Source organism: Lactuca sativa, chromosome 1, assembly GCF_002870075.4.
Source record: "Lactuca sativa cultivar Salinas chromosome 1, Lsat_Salinas_v11, whole genome shotgun sequence".
NCBI lineage: Eukaryota > Viridiplantae > Streptophyta > Magnoliopsida > Asterales > Asteraceae > Lactuca > Lactuca sativa.
In genome coordinates this window covers 233,759,748-233,780,918 of record NC_056623.2, presented here as the reverse complement: position 1 = coordinate 233,780,918, position 21,171 = coordinate 233,759,748, and the positions used below count along the sequence as shown (strand labels likewise).

Genomic DNA, 21,171 nt, shown 5'->3' with positions numbered 1-21,171 from the left:
TTTATCTACCACACGCCTATTCATAAGTTTAACTTCTTGTTCGGCAACATCATCACAACGACCACCAACATGATTAAGATATGTACCAACATCATCATCACCAACATACTTGTAATTCTCGGGATCCACATATTGAATAGGTGAATAACTAACATTAACATTTTCAGCAACACTGTGAAACTGAGGTACACTAGGAGTATTGAAAGTACCTATCGGATCATTGCTCCCTTTAAAACTGCATAAATTACCAACAACTTCGTTTCCAATTTCACCGCCCCCATTAACCTCCTCAACTTCATCAACCACCACAAACACTTTCACAGCCCTTCCTCCACTACATTTGATTACGTTTATCAACATTCTAACATCCACGTCTTCAACTATAGCTATATAATAATTTAATTCAGGATGGTGGAAACGAAGACTAATTCTATATTTGTCTAACAAACCAATTTTGCTTCTTACCATAGATACAAAATCACTATAACTAATATACTCAGAAAATATCAAAGCAAATTCAGAAATACCTCCCTGTGGACATATGTATTCCAGATTAGTTCCATTAACTTGCCATCTCCCACCGGTTACAAGACAAACCAAATATTCAATCATTTTTTGAGCAAATTGTAGAGATAGAGAGTATTTCACAAACCAAATAACAACCAAAATGATATTTTTTCTACAAAAGTTTTTATATAGCAAAGCCCATTTCGTAGTCAAACCAATTCATTTCGTAGTCAACCTTAAAAAAAAAAAACAAAACAAAAATAAAAAAAAAAAATTGCATCATTTCGCAGATAGGATCAGAGGATTTCGCAGATGGGACCTATTTCATCTGCGAAATTACCCCTATTTATACCGAAAAAATAAAAAAAAAAAAAATTCTCATCTACGAAAGTACAAGTGCCTAAAGCATAACTGTGCTTTAGGCACTTGTACTTTCGCAGATGAGAAGCCCATTTCGCAGATGGGACCTTCTCATCTGCGAAATGGGTGGCTATATATGTAATCTCGATTTTTTTTGGCTATTTTTGTAATGCAATTAGTGTAATTGACCATTTTTGTTATTTTCTCTATTTTATATTCCTTATTGATGTGTGTACTTCACCTTTTTCTTTTATATTCTTTATTGATGAGCGTACTCTTCCGTCACCTTTTTCTTTAAGTAGTGCTTGAAGCTTTATATTCCTTATTGATGTGTGTACTTCACCTTTTTCTTTTATATTCTTTATTGATGAGCGTACTCTTCCGTCACCTTTTTCTTTAAGTAGTGCTTGAAGCTTCAAAGCTTGAGTATTTCCTTATTTGTTGGCTGCACTGGTTTACCAAATAGTGGCATTATAAAGCTCAAAACATCATCTTTACGAAATTCTATAAACCTCGATTTTTCTTCAGGTACGCATGGGCGGATCTAAAAGGGTATCCAATAGTATGCCCTTAAATTCTTTTGTTATTTTCTTAAAAATAAATAAATATTATATATTAATTATTATGTTTACGTACCTTAATACAATATATGCATTGTTACCCATTGGTAGTTTGATTTGGTGGCAAAGCCATAGATTATCATTTGCCATGAGATGTAATCTCTTGATTGTACATTGTATGTTTGAGAATCTTACATTGGAAAATAATTTGGGCCTTTAAGTCTAAATTAGGGTTTTTCTTTTTTTTTTTTTAAATAAAATTTTAACAAAATAGAACATTAAAAAGGAAAAGGAGTTTATCTAGAAACCAGCATAATTATATTTCGCACATTAAAAAATTTGATTTTATGGCTTCAAGCCTAAAACTACATATGTATAAAACAATTGATAGTTAATACTAAATATAATCATTAAAAAATTTCTCTTTGAAAATTTTTATATAATAACATTCCTTACCGAAAAACAATCTAGTTCATCGTTGTAAATTTATTCCATCTTGGACCGAATTTTCAATTCGATCTTGTAGACTGGAAAACGATATCATGTAAGATTTTGATTTTATGTGATAATTAGTTAACTAATTATATTGTTTTCAGTATTAATCCTTTTTAAGTGTTACTTTTTTATTTCATAATTTGTGTAGGTTTTTAAACAATACATTGTGGTTTTTCAGTTAAAAGGGACTGGTATCCGGGCAAGTAATCGTATGCGCCGCATGTTACTAAAAAAAATATATATATTTCTAGATACATTACTAAATGACTGCATACCGTAGTTGTGTTTTCAAGATCCGCCACTGCAGGTACGTACCTTTCTTTCGCACGTTACATTGTCAATTTAGTAAGTCAAAAATTAATTTCTTTCTGAAAAGATTCAACAAAAAGAACGGCATTATGATGATCTTTGTAACACCGTAAATTTCAAAACGAATTTTCGTTTAAGATAATCATTTTATTCTTAAATATACTTGTTTAAAAATCTCATTCATAATCGAATTACAAAACGGAACTCTATTTTCACTTATATAGAAAACCAGGATCCTCCAAATCATGACTCCTTCTCTGGTGTGTACAATCAAGCCGGTGCCGTCCCGTGATACTGAAAGAAACCTGAAACAACATAACACAAACACCGTAAGCACGAAGCTTAGTGAGTTCCCTAAAATACCACACATATAACACATATAAGCCACTCGAGGCTATAACTCTATGGGTCCGTACACCCAACTCTGTGAACCCTCAGGTTCTAACTCTAGGAGCCCTTCGGTTCCAACTCTGCAAACAGGCACAGCATAAATCACATAGAAATAATGCAGTACAACACATATCATACATAGCATACAAATACTCTGTCACATAACTCTGGTTACATACTCATGGTAAAGTATAGTGAGAAGACTCACCTCGCGTGTCTCGATATCTCACAACCCTGGGAATCCCTCGTGCCCGATTCTCCGAGCTCTAATCCTCCTATAACATCATATGTCCCTAGTTAACACTTTATATCTCTAATGTTGACTATCCCTAAGAAGTCAACACAGGTCCACTCTGGTCAACGGTCAACGGTCAACTTTGACCGGACTCGGCGAGCGCTAGGGCGACTCGGCGAGTCTAGACGTTCTCACCAATTCTCTAAGATTCCCTTTCTACACGTCGAGTATCCCCCCTGACTCGACGAGTTCCTCCTGGAAGAATCGCGGGGCCACCCCGACTCAACTCGCCGAGTCTGAAGAACAACTCGGCGAGTCCCAGTTCGACTCAGACCACCTGATAACCCTCTCTAACTCGCCCTGACTCACCGATCCAACCCATAACCCGGACAAGACCATTCTAAGGCAATCTTCAAGCTACTCGCCGACTCTGTTCATCGGACTCGGCGAGTCCATGCCATACAACCGCTCAAACTGCTTTCTAAGGTCAGATCTGCTCCGGCAATTCATAGGTCTGGCCTTCCTAGACTGGTTCATCACGTAAAGTCCTTATTTCGGTGCTCATAATACACCCCATGACTCATAATTGACGTTTTGACCTAAGGCATAAGGATTCCAATCCAAAACCTCCATTGATTCCCGAAAAGCTCAGGCATGGGACACTCTGGACTTCCAAGGGTCCCAATATAGGATTCCAATCGCATGGGGGACTAAGGAAACACTCAATCTAGCCACAAAAGGGTTCAATAAACCCTAAATCCATATACACATCAACATAGAAGGGAACTACTCGAAAATATTACCTGAATAACGTTGCTCTGTGTCCCCAACTCTCAGAATATAGTTTCTCCTGTTGTTCCCTTAACCGAGCCTCCTCTTCCTTGCAAAATAACACTTCCAAGATCAATAATGGTCTTCTACCTTGCTCCAGATGCTCACAATCAAATTAGGGTTTCACTCATAGGGCTGGGGTGAACAATGACGGCCATAAGGCCCCTTATATATGTCCCAAACCTAGAAAGTTAGGGTTTCGCTAAACAGCGCGGACTCGCCGAGTCCAGTAGCGAACCCGCGACCAGATCCGCGATCCTACTCGGCGAGTCTGAGCTCCAACTCGCCGAGTCCCCTCTTAAAACACCCAAAATCATAAATATAACACTACCTGGAATTCCGGGCTGTTACAATCTTAAGATGTCATTTGTTGAAAAAGCTTGAACCACTGTCTTTGGCTGTTTATGATCACCTTATTCAATAGTTTATAAATTCAAAAGTTTCTTATATGATTTTAGTTAAATAAGTTTGAAGTGAGTTAATCGAACCTTAAATTTACAAAACTTGTTCCTGTAAAAGAGGATTAATCACTCATTTGTTGGTCTTTGCATAGCATCCTTGTATCCAAGGTTTGTTCGATAAAAATGATCAAATAATCGGTTCATTGGTTTAAAGTGTTTATGATGAATGTTTGCACCATCGTGGTCAGATATGTTGTGTAAATACCATTATTATTGTGCATTTAGAAGAATACTTGGTAAAAATGAGTTGCATTGGAAAATGTTTATAATATAAATACTATTAGTGTATATGTATTGTATTATTGTAGCCTATTTGTGGTATATTGTTAGCCTATGTATTTAGTGTAGCCCAATACTTTGTATATGTATATATACTTTTGAATAATGAAGATTAAGTTAATGAGTAAATAACTCCTATCATGGTATGAGACTAAACCAAGGAAAACCATACTTTCCTTCTCTCTCCCCCCCCCCCCCCCTCTTCTTCTTCTTGATCCTACTGTTGTCGGCAACAACCCTAGCTGCCGCCAGCCAAACCCTCATCCCTTCCGCAATCCTCACTACTTTCTTCTTCTCTTTTACAATGGTTAGTGAACCAACCAATTCATCCAACCAAAAAATCGTATGTTGTTCTCAATATCAAGACCTATGTTCCCATAATTCTTGATCACAATGAACTCAATTACAATACAAGGTGGGAATTTTTTTTTTTGAAACGAAAAATCTAACCTACTCCTAATCTACTCCTTAAATCCACTTATGTCCACGACGTGACTTGAACCCTCAACCTCAAAGAGGGAGGGCAACACCGATGCATGGTGGGAATTGTTTGAAACCGATTGTCATGATTTCAGTGTTCAGGATTTCCTCATCGGTGACTCTCAACCCACTTCCGAAAAAGATAAAGAATGGTTCGAGCTCGACTCCGTGTTCAAAACGTGGCTATACATAATGCAATCTCTCCTTAACATGATTCTCACGTAGAACTCCACATCCTACTCGGTTTGGCAAAGCCTTGAAACCTCTTCCAAGATAACAAGGATGCTAAAGCAATTGAACTTAACAATGAACTAAGAAGCATAACTCTAAGCGATCTTACCATTGCTCAATATTGCCAAAGAATGAAGTCCATATTCTATCTCTTGATGAATATTGAAAACCCTATACTCGAGAAAACACTCGTGTCTCACCTTCTCAATGGTCTCTCTCCGTAATATGAATATATCGTTAATCTCCTTAGCCATCGGGATCCTTTACCCACCTTTCTTTAAGTCTGCTCAAAACTATTAGTCGAAGAACAAAGATTCAAAAGCTCCTGACATCAACAAGCCTCCTATTCAGACCATTAATCATCTCCCTCGATTTTCCTCGGTGATCAAAACAACCGCAATAGCACCGGCTTCGCCTGTGGTAATCGCCGTCCTAATCAGTAGTGGCGCAATGGCAGTCACAACAGTGATCAACAACAACATCGATAACTTCTTGATGTGTCCTTCTACTCCACATGGTTGCTCTTGGATGACCCATCAGTAGTCTAGTCATCAAAGCCCAAAATAAAGGCCCAACTCAGGCCCAAGTAAAATTAGGGTTTTCACATGAAATGACGATTAGGGTTAAGTGTTCTCACTTAACCCATTAAGTCCATTATTCCACTAAGACATCACACAATGGAATCGGGAAGAGTCACAACTTCAGTCTGCTGGTCCAAACGCGGGTCCCAATAGACCCAAACTAACAAACCCAAAATTTGGGTTTTGTAAACCCAAATTAGGGTTTCTAGCCCAATCACAAAGCAGCCCAATCAAAAATTAAGTGTTTAGGCCCATTAGGTTTACACTAGATCGGGCACCACCCACCGCCACCCCGGGTGGTGGTGATCGACGGCGGCTCATGGCGGCAGGCGGCGGCAGCCACCATTCCAATGGTGGTGGTTACTTTTCCAGCCAAAACATCGCTTAAACAACATAATACGACCGTTACAAACCCAAAACACACATTAAACGCACACACACAGCCACCCACACGGTGGCAGGCGGTGATAGGGAGTGACAGCCACCACCTCACGGTGGTGGTGGTGGATTCTCTTGGTCCCCAGAAGAGCAAACACACCCATACGCTCGTAGACATGAGCTGAACACCAAAGTTCACTCAACTCAGCCACTTCAGGTGGCAGATGACGACTGAAAGCACAAAAACGGCGACCTAAGTCCACCGACGACCACAACCGCTAATTACAACGTCGCATTCACAGTGAGAATGAAAGAGAGAAGAGGTGGGTGGTATTATACTTACCTGCAGCTTCCCATTTGCTCACACCCAGCACAGCGACTCCACAAGGCTCAACACTTCGGTCTCGGTGGTTCATTAAATTTCCCAATTAGGTCTCCGGGAGTAGGGGTCATGGTGACGGCGATCAATGGTGAGATAGCAAGCAGTTTAAGGTGGCAATCGGGCTTGGTGAATCGATCAGCGGCTGAGGAGTCTCACCTTGGCGGTTGATCTAGGGTTAAGGTTTCCCAACGTACATCACTTGAAACGGGAAGGAAATGAGCACTGGGTCTATACCCGTGCTTATTCAAACATCCATCCATTCTTTACATAATTGACCCCTACTCCACCAAATCTTCTCAATATAAGTACCATATTTACCAATCAACCCCCACCTTTAATAATTCCTTACAATACAAGTCGCAACAATTACCAACCGTCCCCCGCCTCTAGAAATATTTACAAGGTGGCCCGAAAATTACACTTTAACCCTCAAAATTCATAATTTAAATCAATTTGCTCCCCAACACCAACACCCCGCTCAATATTATTTAATTAAGGAATATTATAAATTTGTAAATCTTTATCGACATATTTAATCAATAACGGGATGTTACATACCAACTATCTAACTAACTATTACGACTTAAGGCGGTGGACCTTTTTGCAAATAAAATAGTACAAACAGTCAGGTATCGAACTCAAGGAACGAATTTAATTTACTAACTTAACTACTAATAGATTAATCTATAAACAAGAAAAAAAGTTTATCTGATTTTTCAAGTTCATACAAACTTAATAACTTAACTAATGGTTTTAATCAATATACTAAAAACACTTTCGTTTAGTTCGAATCCACCTTTTTCCCTATGGTTAGTTACTAATTATGGATTATTAAAGTTGGTTACTATTTATCATGTAGTTAGCAATTGGAGTCCAAATTTACGAATATTTTCACTAATTCATGAACTACCATGTATAGTCATACACAAGTAAAACACAAAATTAGTTATTAATTATAGTTGGGCTATGTAAGATTTATCTAAAAATACACAACTAATAATCATGTTCTCTGGCACAACTAAATTTTTTACTTTTATTACTTATCTAAGATGTGTTCAATCCTAGCTCTAGCAATTTAATGGTCACTAAATCACTAGGTAACAAGTTCATGTAATTTAATGGTCACTAAGCTACATTAAACTTGAATTAAAGCAACAAAGTTACAAACTTTAACATACTAGGTAATGATAATCAAACACATGCTCAAACCCAACTTATAAACTCCATAAATTAATAAACTAAGCCATAGAGTCAAAGTTTCATCTAGCTAAACGAAAGCAAATAAGTTCGGCTACTCATGGCTAAAAACAAAAACATAAGTTCAACATAAATCAACATGATTAAATTAAATCAAACTGATGTGATGATGTGTTCTTCAGTTTATTAATCTTCAAGAAAATTCTCCTTCAAAAGTAAGTTTTGTGTACGTCTCTGAACTCTAACATCGGATATTTCATATTATTTCTCTTCCCAAAACTCTCTAAATCGATAATGCAAGATGCAATTTATATTTTTGCAAAATATGTGGCTCACGTCGTGAAATAGGGTCTCAAGTCATGATTTTGGTAAATATCTGTATCGGGCAACGATTCTGACTTCTCACATACTTATCTTCTACAATTACCTCTTCACGTCGTGACCTTGAGTTGCCACGTCGTGATCTTGGTTTTTCGTTGGAATTTTCTTCTTTAAATTTTAATCCTCCAAAGTTCAAATCGTTGTCAATTCTGGTCCATATTCTTCAAGAGTATCTTTATTGGCTGCAAAATATAATTTAATTCAACAAGTATCACATATCTTTGCAATTAACCAAAATATTTTTTCAAATGTATTAAAATATTGCCTAAAAATGTGTATGAATATGACAATATCAACATACCCCACAACATCAATACGCATATTTGCGTCTAAGGTTCCTAACAACTTTCATTATCACTACCACATAAGACAATCAATTTTGAACTCATCCATTATACCAAGACATCAATGCGCATATTTGCGTCTAAGGTTCCTAACAACTTCCCAATCATAAATACTCACAATAATTATGAACCTTCACTCCTTAGTTTATACGACACTCATTTTTTCAACACTCTGAATCCGTTCTCAGAAATCTTTCTTAACCCCAAAGTATTTTTGGTTAAGCTACCCAAGCGTACATAATCTAGAAAAATTACAACTTTGATACCACAATGGACTCTTTGGAATTCTTCAGTTCTTTGATAATTGCTCTTTGATCTCTTTGAATTCATCTCCTTTTTGTTTGATTTTTGGTATCTTCAACTTTTGATTCTTTAGAATTTTGATCTTTTAATCTTCATACTATGACAGCTCCAAAATTCTTACAACTTTTTGGTAATTTTCTCTCCCTTTATATATATATATATATATATATATATATATATATATATATATATATATATATATATATATATATATATATATATATAGAGAGAGAGAGAGAGAGAGAGCTAGGTTCAAGTATTCTAACTAGTTATTGTGTGGATATCGTATGCTATGAAAATTACTAAGAGAATAAGTTGTTTAACAATGCGAATACGTTCAATCTTACAAAAATATCGTCATTTTCATGAATTCTCTCTAATTATTATTTATTTTTGTTCTCACACATCGATTTTCACTCATTTTCATTCTGACATAATACGACCCAATAAACATTCTAACAAAAATGAGAATAATAATAATATGTGTATAATAACCTAATAGATGTTTTAATTAGTGAGAATGTGTGTTAATGACAATAGTTATGTAAGATTTAATGTATTTATATTATCAAACAACATATTTTCTTTATTATTCTCATTGCATACGATATCCGCACATTAATTAGTTAGAATAGAATAACCTAAGCATATATATATATATATATATATATATATATATATATATATATATATATATATATATATATATATATCACTTTTCCGCTCATATCCTACATGCGTTAGCAAGGGAGTTTAACTTCAACCTTTATTGGTTAGAGGTATTAGTCTAAGTGCTATGACTACTTAAGCTCTCCTGGATAGGTTTCATGTACATGCGGAAAACTTATTATGACACATAAACTACCAGATTATCTTTCATATCTCATGACTTTTCACTACAACTTGGGAAGCCACAAATATACAATAACATATGTTCACTCAATTAAACATTTGAACTTGCATTGGATCATCCCACGTAACACTAACAACTTAAGTTTTTTAATTGTTACTAGATACAATTTTTAGATTATTATTTCAAATCTTATTTTAATAATTTAAATTTTTTAAATTTCCTAGCAATTTTCCTTTTTGGACCCCTTACCCCACACTTATTTCATACAATGCCTTCATTGTATGCATAAAATAATTTAAAAGCAATAAAAAGGATAAAATGAAACAGACTCCCCTGTGGTAGTAGTGGCGAGATTGATTTTTGAACGCGTGTGGAAAACTTGGACACCTTGAGTATGTAACTGGAACTTGGATTCCATTGATACATGTGAATGTGCCGCCAAGATGTGAATTAGAAAATTGCATCTTCAAAAAGTGTGGTGCATAACATCTTCAAAGCAAAGCGTCTCAATGTGGGAAATCATATGCCACATTGTCTTGTTGAAAGAGTAGAATAAAAATTCTATTTCTTACTGAATCATGACGTAATAAGAAAATTCACGACGTGATGTCGATATAAATCGAATTATGAATCATGATGGCATTGATGTCACGACGTGGAGAGTAAAATGTACATCTTGAAAACTAGATGCATCAGAAAGCAGTTTTGAAATACTTATTCCATTCAAGGCATGTTCAATTGTCCTTCTTAATCAATTAAGACTCTTCTAAAACTTCTAATTTTATGGACCCTTTATTTCTCTAATCTCTTTTCTCACATGAAATTCACCCCACACTTATTAAAAATCATGGGCTTCGACTCGTAACACTAAGATAGAAGGCTTCTCTCACTTCCTTTATTTTCTCATTTGTTCTCTCTCGATATTCTGATAAATCTGCAACAAAACAAACATTTGTGGAGAAAATAGAAAACAACCATCACACAATCTGGTTACAAGTTTTAAAACATAAAAACAAGGGAAAATGACAAAATGTCCTACGGACTTTCTAGGGTTTACCCGTTGAGTCCTTAACGTTTTTGTTGGGCTTAATGGGTCCCTAAACTAGGATATGACATGCTCTTTTAGTCCATGTCAACCTGTAATAGTCGGTTCAGTGACCTTTTAGACCAAAAAAACTCACATTTTTCCCTATAAAGCCAAAAAAATAAGTTTGGGGATCAATCCGTAAAAAAAAACTCTCTTTTTCTTCTAAAGCCGATTCACACTCAATTCGAAGAAAAAAATGATTAACTCTCATTTTCTCTGTGAACTTCATCAAACCCATGCATCCTTCTCAACATCGCATCCATCAAAACTATAAATCGGAGGGAGAATGAGAGTTAGCTTGTGCGATTTTGAACAGAGATGAAGGAAGGAGGGGGTCAATTCCTTGAAGAGCCGAAATTGAATCAAAGAAAATAGTGGAAGGGGGGTTTTGATCGAGAATCGATTAGAAGGGGAAGAGAGTTGTGATCTTCGATGATTGTATGTCACGATAGAGGGTGAAGATGGAAAGATGAGCAATGATCGATTTCTTGGGAGGGTATAAATTGAGTTTTTTGGTCTAAAAGGTCACCAAACTTAATTTTTTTTATAGGGGCACAATATGAATTTTTTTGTTCTGAAAGGTCACTAAACCGGCTATTATAGGTTGACAGGGACTAAAAGAGCAAGTCATATCCTAGTTTAGGGACCCATAAATCCCGACAAAAACTTTAGGGACTCAACGGGTAAACACTAGAAAGTTCGTAGGCATTTTTGTCATTTTACCTAAAAATAAAAACTCACAAAATTAAACACCAAAATAACTAAGAAAATACAAATGAATAAAAGGATAAAAATCAATACTTATTGTCGTCATCTCTTGCTCCACTTGTCTTGGTTCCATCTCCTTGTCTCGACCATAACTCCTCCTATGTCGTAATATAAGGGTAATGAGGTGGCATAGTGGGTGGTCGCTCAACGTTCAGGTGTGTAAATAAAACATCGACTGTCTGATTATGATAACTGATACCACTAAGTAGATTATCCAAATGTGCACTAACCCGACTATGGAACAAGTCGTTTGGTACCCCACCCTCGAATTGTTAAGGTGGTTGTTGTTGTTGGCCCCTTCTCCATGAGCTCTAACATTTCTCCTTCCCCTTTGCCTCGGTTGCTTCCCTTGTTGATCCATTTGTTGTTCATCATATTCCGGGGGTATGACATATCCCCCACCAGATTCATTACAACTCTCATAAGACTCAAAAATTGAGTCGTCAAATCTGAATCCTTAAAACATGTCATATTTTGAATAAAGTTAGGACTCAAAATCCCATATGATCGAGCGAGTCGAGTAACCAAATGTCCACCAGTGTGATGATGCTCCAAAGATAGAATAACTTTTTGGATGGCACCTTGTCACCATGATGTTTGTGATTCATTGTGAAGGTGATCAAGCGATGTAAAAACTAATGGATAGGTGACTGAATCTGTCCTTCACAAGCATTATGCGAACTATACTCGTGATTAGAAATGGATCTCCACAATTGCACATCAAGCAATCTCGTGGTGAAGTATCGTACACATCCTTGTAAAAAGAAGATGAAATGGGGTGATTGAGTTACCACTTATGCCTACAATGCCATTCGCCTAGCAAACTCCCTTAGGCTACATTATCGATAAACACCTCCCAATCTAAATGCAAGGGCCCGGTTGAATGTCGGCCCGGTCGTCCGTTCTTAAATAAATTATGCCACCCGTTGCATTGGAAAGTGAAACTGTCTCCTACAAATAGTTTAGTCCAATACCGCTCCACTTTTGTTACTATACCAATCCCACTCAGCCAAGACCAATCAATCACGGGTGCTAACGCGAAGTCCCGATTATATAACCATCCCAGTTTATTTGAATATTTTTTGAGCATGGATTGCAAAATATTTTGTGGAATCATTATAGTGGAGGTATACTAGGAACATCAATTTGTTCCTGTTCTTCCAGATTTGCATGCCTCAATTTCATGATACCTAAAAAATTAACAGCAAGAAAAACCAACAAAACCACTAAACGGATTAAGCAATAAGTAGAAAACAGAAAACTGAGTACCCAACTTTCATTTCGTGGTCATGAAGACCACATCGTGCTTTTGGTTCGAAACGTATACTGCGGTCGATCATTTTCAGGCCAAATGCAACTCAAATGCATGTTTCGGGTTTGTTTAGGTTGATATTCTATGGCTTTTAGACATACATGCAGTCACAATTCACTTGAAAAAATCGACCTAACTATGCAATTTTGCTTTAAGAACAAACCCTAACTTCTAATTACTAAAAATTTAAGGAAATTAAAGATTAAGGAACTCATACATCATACCTTTGATGATGTAACAAAATATAGAAGTAGGAAAAACAAGATTTTTGGTTGAAATTAAAGTTTGGGGGCAAGTTCTTGCTTCATGACATAAAGTGGGAAAAATGAGTGATCGCAAACAGCGACTGGAGTTTGAACATACTTCATGACTTTGACCTCTTCATGTTGTGGGCTTGGGCTCACGTCATGGGCCATGTAAGGGCGACTTTTAAGGTCTGTTGGCATGTTGGGCTAAATTGTTTGGGTTGCTTCAGTCCAAATGGTCCATAAAAACAATTTTTTATTTAATTAATTTATGAAAATCATTTTTTTCTAAAAAAAAGTTTTTCATAAAAATATTTTTTCTTCATTTTTACGATAAGGGCCCCACACTTGATTTTTAAAATATATAGAGAGTGGCCAAAAAGTTTATCCAATAAATGGAAAACAAAGAAAATAAAATTTATCCTAAAAATGAAAAACAAATAAAAGAAGAAAAGAAAGGAAAATGAGAACTGAACTCATGTTGCCTCCTGAGAAGCGCTTCTTTTGATAGATTCATGAGCCAGACTCCCTAAGCCCTACGTGGTATTGGTTGGAGATACGTTCTGCAATTGCAGCTTTTATTCCCTCCACCTTTTCTTATACACCTGTACCCTTCTTAAATAAGATTTCTTAGGATTTTACTTCTTTATTTTAAAATTGCTTTCCTCGAGCTTTCATTTCACCCATTTATTCTTCACAAATACAAATTATCCTTTTTCTTTTTGTAGCTCCTTAGCTTCGACAACCTTGTTATCCAAAGTTGGCTTGCTCAAGTCTTGTATAATTTCTTCTTCTTTATCACTTGACACCCAACTTTCTTCACTTTCTTCACTCAATAAATAATTTAGAGTTTTATAAGCAAAGATCTCAAAACCATTCGAACTGAAGCTCTTGGCATGGTACACTTGACTTGTTCTCTTGTTTGAATTTCTTCCTCCATCAACTTCTCTAACTTCTCAAGCTCGTTTCCTTCATCCATAAAGAATACTTCATTTTGAGCACAATCCTTCTTGAATCCATCGTCAATGCCAAATGTCATTTCATTATTCCCCACTCGTTAGGTAAGCTTTGACTCGCGGATATAAACCAAAGCTCATGTGATATTAACTAAAGGGCGTCCAAGGATAATTGGGACATCTTCATCCTCCTTCATATCTAGCACCACAAAGGTGATTAGAAAAATAAAATTTTCAATTTTTACTAAAATGTCCTTAACTATTCCTCTAGGTCGAGTCACTGAACGATTGGCCATTTGAATTTTCATTCTAGTAGCCTTCAATTCTGAGGGTTGAGTTTTCGATAAAATGAATAAGGCATTATACTCGCTCCAGAATCGGCTAAAGCATATGTCTTCATGTTATTTCCAAATTCACATGTAAGTGTAAGGCGTCCGGGATCAACCATCTTCTTTAGTATCCCCTCCATAATAACAATGGAACATTGCTTACTAAGAACCATATTGGAGGTCTTCTCCAGTTTTCGTGAGTGTCTAGTAAATCTTGAAGAAATTTAGCATACCCAGGAACCTTTGGCAAGGATTCAATAAAAGGAATATTGATCGGAATACCCTTAACTTGTTGCATAAAAATTTTATGTTCTTCTTCCAAATGATGAACTCTTGCTGGAGAAGGAAAGTGTAGTGGAGGTTGAAAAGCTTGATCATATGAAATTTTTTTCTATTCAGATTGAGACCATGTCATGAGGATTGAATCCTCACGTCATGATGACAGTGATTCAACAACAATTTCTTCTTCGACTCTCATCTGCTTTGTCTACGATTCGGGCTTCTTTGTCTCTTCTTCCAAGGCTTCCAAGAACTCAGAGATGGTATCTTCTTTAGTGTCTATGGCCATGACATGTGGTTGCTCCTTTTGATCGGAATTTTTAGGTGGTATTCTTTGATTAAATTATGTTGGCAAATTCCCAAGTTGAATCTAAATGTCTTTAATGGAAGCTTGATGATTTCTCATAAGAGCATCAGCTGAATCGTGATGTTTTTTTTGAAGCTTCCATGAACCTTGTAAGCATTGACTCTAAGTCCACCTTTTTCTCGGGTTGAGGTTGCTCCTTTTGGTAAAATCCCCGTTTGGTTTGTGTATATTTTTCTTCCTTTTGCTTTTTGTACTCATTGTATGGAAACCATTCTTTTTCGGCTTCCTCCAATCTTCATCATATCGATCGCCACTTGAGTAACAAACTTGATCCTTCCTATTCCCGTTTTCGTCCAAATGACAATCTTTTTTCAAATGTGACCCATTGCAAATATCACAACCCACATGTATGACATGTAAGGATTGATACATCTTCGTCATTCTTTGATCCATATTATTCAACATAACAAAACCAGTCACCATGTTTGACGAAGTGCCATTCCCAATTCCTTTTGTGTTGTCATTGCGAGGATTGTGATACTCCCGTGGATTCTTTGAAAAATCTTCGATTAGCTCCTTAATTTCAGCAGGATTTTTATTTATTAAAGGTCCTTGCGAATCAAGGAGTTACCTTGTCATCACATTTATCCCATCATAGAAGATCAAGACTTCTTGTTGCATATTAAGATCATTTTGCGGACAATTTCGAAGTCTATTTTCCATTTATATGTTGTTTATTTCATAGATAAGACTACTCACTTTTATTATTATTATTTTTTATTGCATCATTAACAAACAATAACAAAGGTACTTCTTTTAATATATTATTGGACATACCTTAGACTATTGCCATTGAAAACTGAGAATGTGTTCGGTCGTCAAAAACATTTAAACGAAAAAGAAAGTCCTAGTCAAGCCTACATGGAATTATACTATTGGTGATTCTATTTTGTTTTTTTAAGTAGATATAATAAACAATAAAATAATAGTTTATTTGTTTATTTGTTTGTAAATGGAATTATACTATGGGTTAGTTTGGATTTAGTAGGGTTGTATATGTTAAAGAGGGATATGTTTTTTTAATAGATAATTGGATTGAGTTTTACTGAAAATAAGAGTAGTCTTTATGTAAACTGGCAAATTTTGCAAAAACAATTACTAAATGGTTGCTGTGGGGGCAATTAAATTTTACAAATAAAACCTCTCAAATACATTAAAGTTTTCAAAAACTAATAAATTAATGTAACATCAACATTACACTCTTTTATTCAATTTCACTTCTTAATTTCTAGAATCTATCGAAATTTAATAGATTGTAACATTAATATTTATTATCATCTTTTTAGTAAAATGCACCATTGACATTTTTTTGTTTAGGGTCTAAAACATCAATTCCTTTTCATGTGTGGTCCTTATTTATGTTTTGATCTCAGTCCTCTTAAACTTTCTAATCCAATGAACCTTACTGTGTTAACTGATCATAGCCAATAATTATCATTTTATATTTAATAATATTGTATATTATCTCGGGTTGAACAAAAATCAAGCCGCAAACCAAAATATCCAAAATAACAAAAAAAAAAAAAAAAAAAACCAAGACCGAAAATTTGAAACCATAAAACTGAAGGTTTGGTTTCTACTTTTTAAAAAACGGAAATATTCGATTCGCTTTCGGTTTTAGAGATTGGAAAACCACAAAAACCAAACCGCGCCAACTTTTATAAATTGATTATAAATATATTTAATTTACAAATATTATATATAAATCTGCATAATTCTATAACAATCAGTAGAATGGTAAGTTGGTTAAAGTGGTGAACTGACCAATTTGTGGTAATGGGGTTCGAATTCATTTACCTTATTTTAATTGATTTTTAGTTGTTTTGGTATACTCATCCCTGTTAGAATTCATTTAGCTTATTTTACTTGATTTTTTGTTGTTTTGATATGCTCATCTCATATGGGTTGGGGTAGTAAAAAATCTTTCTTCTCTACTTATAACTGTATTGACCCATTTGAAAAATTCTACATTTCATTACATATATTGTAAATTACAGTTTTGGTCGCTGTGGTTTATGTGAATTCGCACTTTTGGTCTAAACTTTGAAAATAGACAAGACAAGTCCTTGTGATTTCCTAATTTTACAGTTTTGGTCATTGATCTATATAAATAGATTATATTGCCCTTCTTAATTTCTTTTTCTATTTTCTTTTAATCACTTATAAATTTTGATAACAAAAATAAAAATAAAAAATATACACCACACCTACCCACCCACCCACCCTCACCATAACCGATCATGTTCATCTCTGTCATTCACCATTGGAAACATCCCAGAGCTTTAGTTGTCACCGCTGCTTTATCAAATATTTCAAATCCAAAGCAATAAAATTTTGAATGCTATACTTCAGTCGTTCAACATCCATTGAAACATCAGACTTTAGTCGCTTATTTTGGTAAACAATGCATTGAACTCTATAGAGTTCAATGGAGTGCCACATTATCATTCACTATTCCATACAATTCTATTCATTTTTATTTCTCAGTGTATTAAACTCTACAAGTTCAATGAAACATATTAAAAAAATAATTATTTAAAGATTTAAAGACTTTTCTTTTTTCCATTGAAGAGTTCAATGACCATTGAACTCCAAATTCATTGAATGCCAAAGTGGCATTTCATAATGGTGGAGTTGTATCCATTGAATGACAAATAGGCATGCCACCTCGTTCGACTCTTCCATTAAACTCCCTATTGTGGATGCTCTCACTAGTAATCAAAGTTTTAATAGTGAACATTCATTATGGAGACATGAGTTTAATTTCATCATGGTAATTTCCATTTTCCAAATACGGAACTTATTAAACATGTAGCAATTAATTTAGACCAATTATACAGCAACTTTGACTTTGTGCAATTTTGATATATATTCTATCATTGATCAAAGTAAGATTTTCAATCTTGTGCAGATATCTTTAAGAAGCATTAGCATTTAGCCAAATTAAGAAAATGAGGAGAATGATGGTGGAGATTCCGATTCCTGAAAAATGGGAACAATTATGGTATACATGTGATCTCCGAGGGTTCATCATCTTGAGTCTTTCCTTACAAACATTTATGATTCTGGTTGCTCCTTTAAGAAAAAGAACAAAAAGCAATTGGATAATCATGTCATTGTGGTCTGCATATCTGCTAGCTGATTGGGCGGCTAACTTTGCCGTTGCCCTGATCTCGAACAGCCAAGGAAACCCTAACTGCAGCCTCGGGAAAAAACAGGTTAGGTTGGCTGTGGAAAACGAGGACCTTCTTGCCTTCTGGTCACCATTTCTTTTGCTGCACCTTGGTGGTCCCGACACTATTACCGCTTTTGCGTTAGAAGATAATGAGTTGTGGCTTCGCCATCTTCTTGGTCTTATTTTCCAGTGTTTAGCTACTGTTTATGTGTTTGTTCAGTCACTACCAAAAAATCGGCTATGGATTCCCACAATGTTGATGTTCTTAACAGGAATCATCAAATATAGTGAGAGGACATACTCGCTCTATCGCGCTAGTGCTGATAGATTTAAAGATTCCATTGGTACAGCCGCTGATCCTGGGCCGAACTATGAACAAGTAATGGATGGATTCTTTTCAAAGAAGATGGATAAACTACCAACAAGAATTGAAATTGTTTCAGATCCAGATCGTGGGGCTACATCAGCAAGAAAGGCTAAAAAAGGGTCTTTGACAGAGTTGGAGCTAGTGCAGTATGCATATCAATTCTTTGAAACATTCAAAGGGATTATTGTTGATATGATTTTCAGTCGACGTGAACGGAATCAGAGTAGTGCTTTTTTCCAGAATCGAAACGCAGAAGATGCTTTCAAACTGGTCGAGATTGAGTTAAATTTTATGTATGAGGTTCTCTTCACCAAGATTCCTTTGGTGTTTAGTTTAACTGGAGCCATTACCCGGTTTTTCTCATTGGCGACGATTTGTTCAACAATCGTTTTATTTATATTCGAAAACAAAACAAATTTTAAAAGAGTTGATGTCATGATAACATATGGTTTGCTCTTTGGTGCTTTGGTTTTGGATTTCGTCGCACTACTCATGCTCTTACTATCAGACTGGATCATCATTTCTTTACGGAAGTCTCCTGAGATTGAACTAAAAAACAAGACTCTCAAGACAAGACTCGTCAGTGCATTTTTTAGACTCAGGTTCGCGGGAACTCTTGGGTACACAAAAGATCATTCCCAATCACATACTTGCAAATATTCCGAGATTAAGTTTTTAAGACGAAGGTGGTCGGAATCCATTTCAACTTACAACGTTATCTATTACTGCTTGCACCCACGTCCAGGCATACATCAATTTCTTTATCAAAACTTTGGGCTTAGTGGGCTTTTGGATGAGATCAAGTATGTTAAATCCAAAAGCTTCACCCCAAAACTTAAAGAATTCATCTTCAATGAGCTGAAAGTAAAATCAGAACTTGCAGACGACTTGGAAACTGCAAAGGAGATATGTTCGGCACGAGGAAATTGGACGATCCTCATGGAAAATGGTTGGGGTAGCTTACTTCAATATATTATAGATGTTGACTATGATCAGAGTCTCATACTCTGGCACATCGCCACTGAGCTATGCTACAATAAGGCACCCATACCTGCCAACAATGATCATCGGGAAATTTCAAAACTATTATCAGATTACATGTTATACCTTCTTATCATGCAGCCAAACATGATATCTTCAGTGGCAGGTATTGGGCACATACGGTTTCGGGATACTGGTGCCGAGGCCATGAGGCTTTTTGATGAAATAGGTTGTGGAGTACAAAATTTGAACCAATTTGTTGCTTGTAGTGGAATTCTTAGTGTACGAACGGAAGTGCCACCAGTGACGATAAAAGGTGACCGGAGCAAGTCGGTGCTATTTGATAGTTGTAATTTGGCCAAAGAGTTGATGCATATAGAGGAAAGGGATATGAATAAGGATAAATGGTTCATTATAAGCAAGGTATGGGTGGAGTTATTGTGTTATGGTGCATGTAATTCACGAGCCAACACTCTAGCAGCACAAGTGAGCAAAGGAGGTGAGCTCATTACCATCGTTTGGTTGTTGATGTTTCATTTGGGTTTAAGTGATCAATTCCAAACTAATCGTCAACCAATAGCAAAACTCATTGTTGGCAAGTAGTTTAGTCTTTTTCGACCTTTCTATGAAATTTGAACACCTGTAAAATACTATGGTTCATAAAATATTTTCCGATTTTATGTTAGATTTATCTAAATATGATCTCACAAAAATACCAAAATACTTTAAGTGTGTTTCAAAAGACATCCAAGTGTGTTTCAAAAGACATCCATAGGGGTGTTAATGCAAAGCCCCAAAATACTCATCAATTTTTTTTTTTTTTCATTTTTAAAATCATTAATCCATACATCACGTGTCTCAAAATCAATTAGAATAAAATGTATCAAAATCATCAGAGTAAAATAATCATTGATGCGGAAATCATAAGGAGATGTTATGCAGTCATGTCATGCCTTTCCCTTTGGAACTGAAGGTACCTAAAAATGTTTAAACCACAAACTGTAAGCATAAAGTTTAGTGAGTTCCCCAAAATACCACATACCATAGAAATAGGCTCAGCCTAATACACAAATGAGCCTAACCCACTCATTTTAATGGGCCAAACACAACATTTATAATAAATGGGCGCAGTATAACATACAAATGCGCCCAACCCAACATACATAAAGATGTGCCTAGCCCAATATATAACAAATGGCCCAACCTAACATACAATAAATGGGCCCAACCCAACATATAAATAAATAGGCCCAACCCAACATACACATGCAAGAGTCACAAACACAGCTAACATCCTACACATTATAGTGAAAAGACTCACGTGACTCATGAATCAGCTAAACCATAGCTCAAAGCCCCGCAACAGATGCTATGACACACCTATTGAAACATACAAGGTCCAACCTTAGCCTTGAATATTAATATTGGTTAAAATATTAAGGATTTTAACAACTAACTAAAACTATTATAGATGTCTGGAAACGGTGATGCTCCTGCTCAATCCTTCACTCAAAACTCTAGCATCACTCTCTTATTGATTCTGTCAAAAGAGAAGCTCGTTGGTCGAAACTACATGGAGTGGATGAGGAATATAAAGATGACTTTTTGTTACGAGAACAAGGAATATGTTCTCGAAAAGCCTTTTGTTGAAATCAATGAATCCACTGTTACCGCTAAAGAAATAACTGCTCTCAACAAGCATTCTGATGATGCCACCAATGTGATGGGTTTTGAGCATTCTAACACTT

At 35.7% G+C, this 21,171-nt stretch overlaps 1 protein-coding gene across 2 annotated transcripts; it reads left to right on the top strand.

The window, feature by feature from the left end:
* Window positions 1–1,199: 1,199 nt before the first annotated feature.
* LOC111921704 (uncharacterized) lies at window positions 1,200–20,108 on the top strand. Of its 2 annotated transcripts, none has more exons than XM_023917288.3 (3): window positions 1,200–1,395; window positions 2,101–2,229; window positions 17,812–20,108. In XM_023917288.3, the coding sequence occupies exon 3, from the start codon at window positions 17,852–17,854 to the stop codon at window positions 20,024–20,026; it is 2,175 nt and encodes a 724-aa protein (XP_023773056.1). In that variant the 5' UTR covers window positions 1,200–1,395; window positions 2,101–2,229; window positions 17,812–17,851; the 3' UTR covers window positions 20,027–20,108. The 2 variants fall into 2 exon arrangements, with proteins under 2 accessions (XP_023773056.1, XP_042751772.1); XM_042895838.2 differs by having other exon boundaries at window positions 2,071–2,229.
* The last annotated feature ends 1,063 nt before the right edge of the window (window positions 20,109–21,171 follow it).

What these genes read in the sequence shown, in the direction of transcription:
- LOC111921704 (XM_023917288.3), top strand. Translation starts at nt 17,852, where the DNA reads ATGAGGAGAATGATGGTGGAGATTCCGATTCCTGAAAAATGGGAACAA.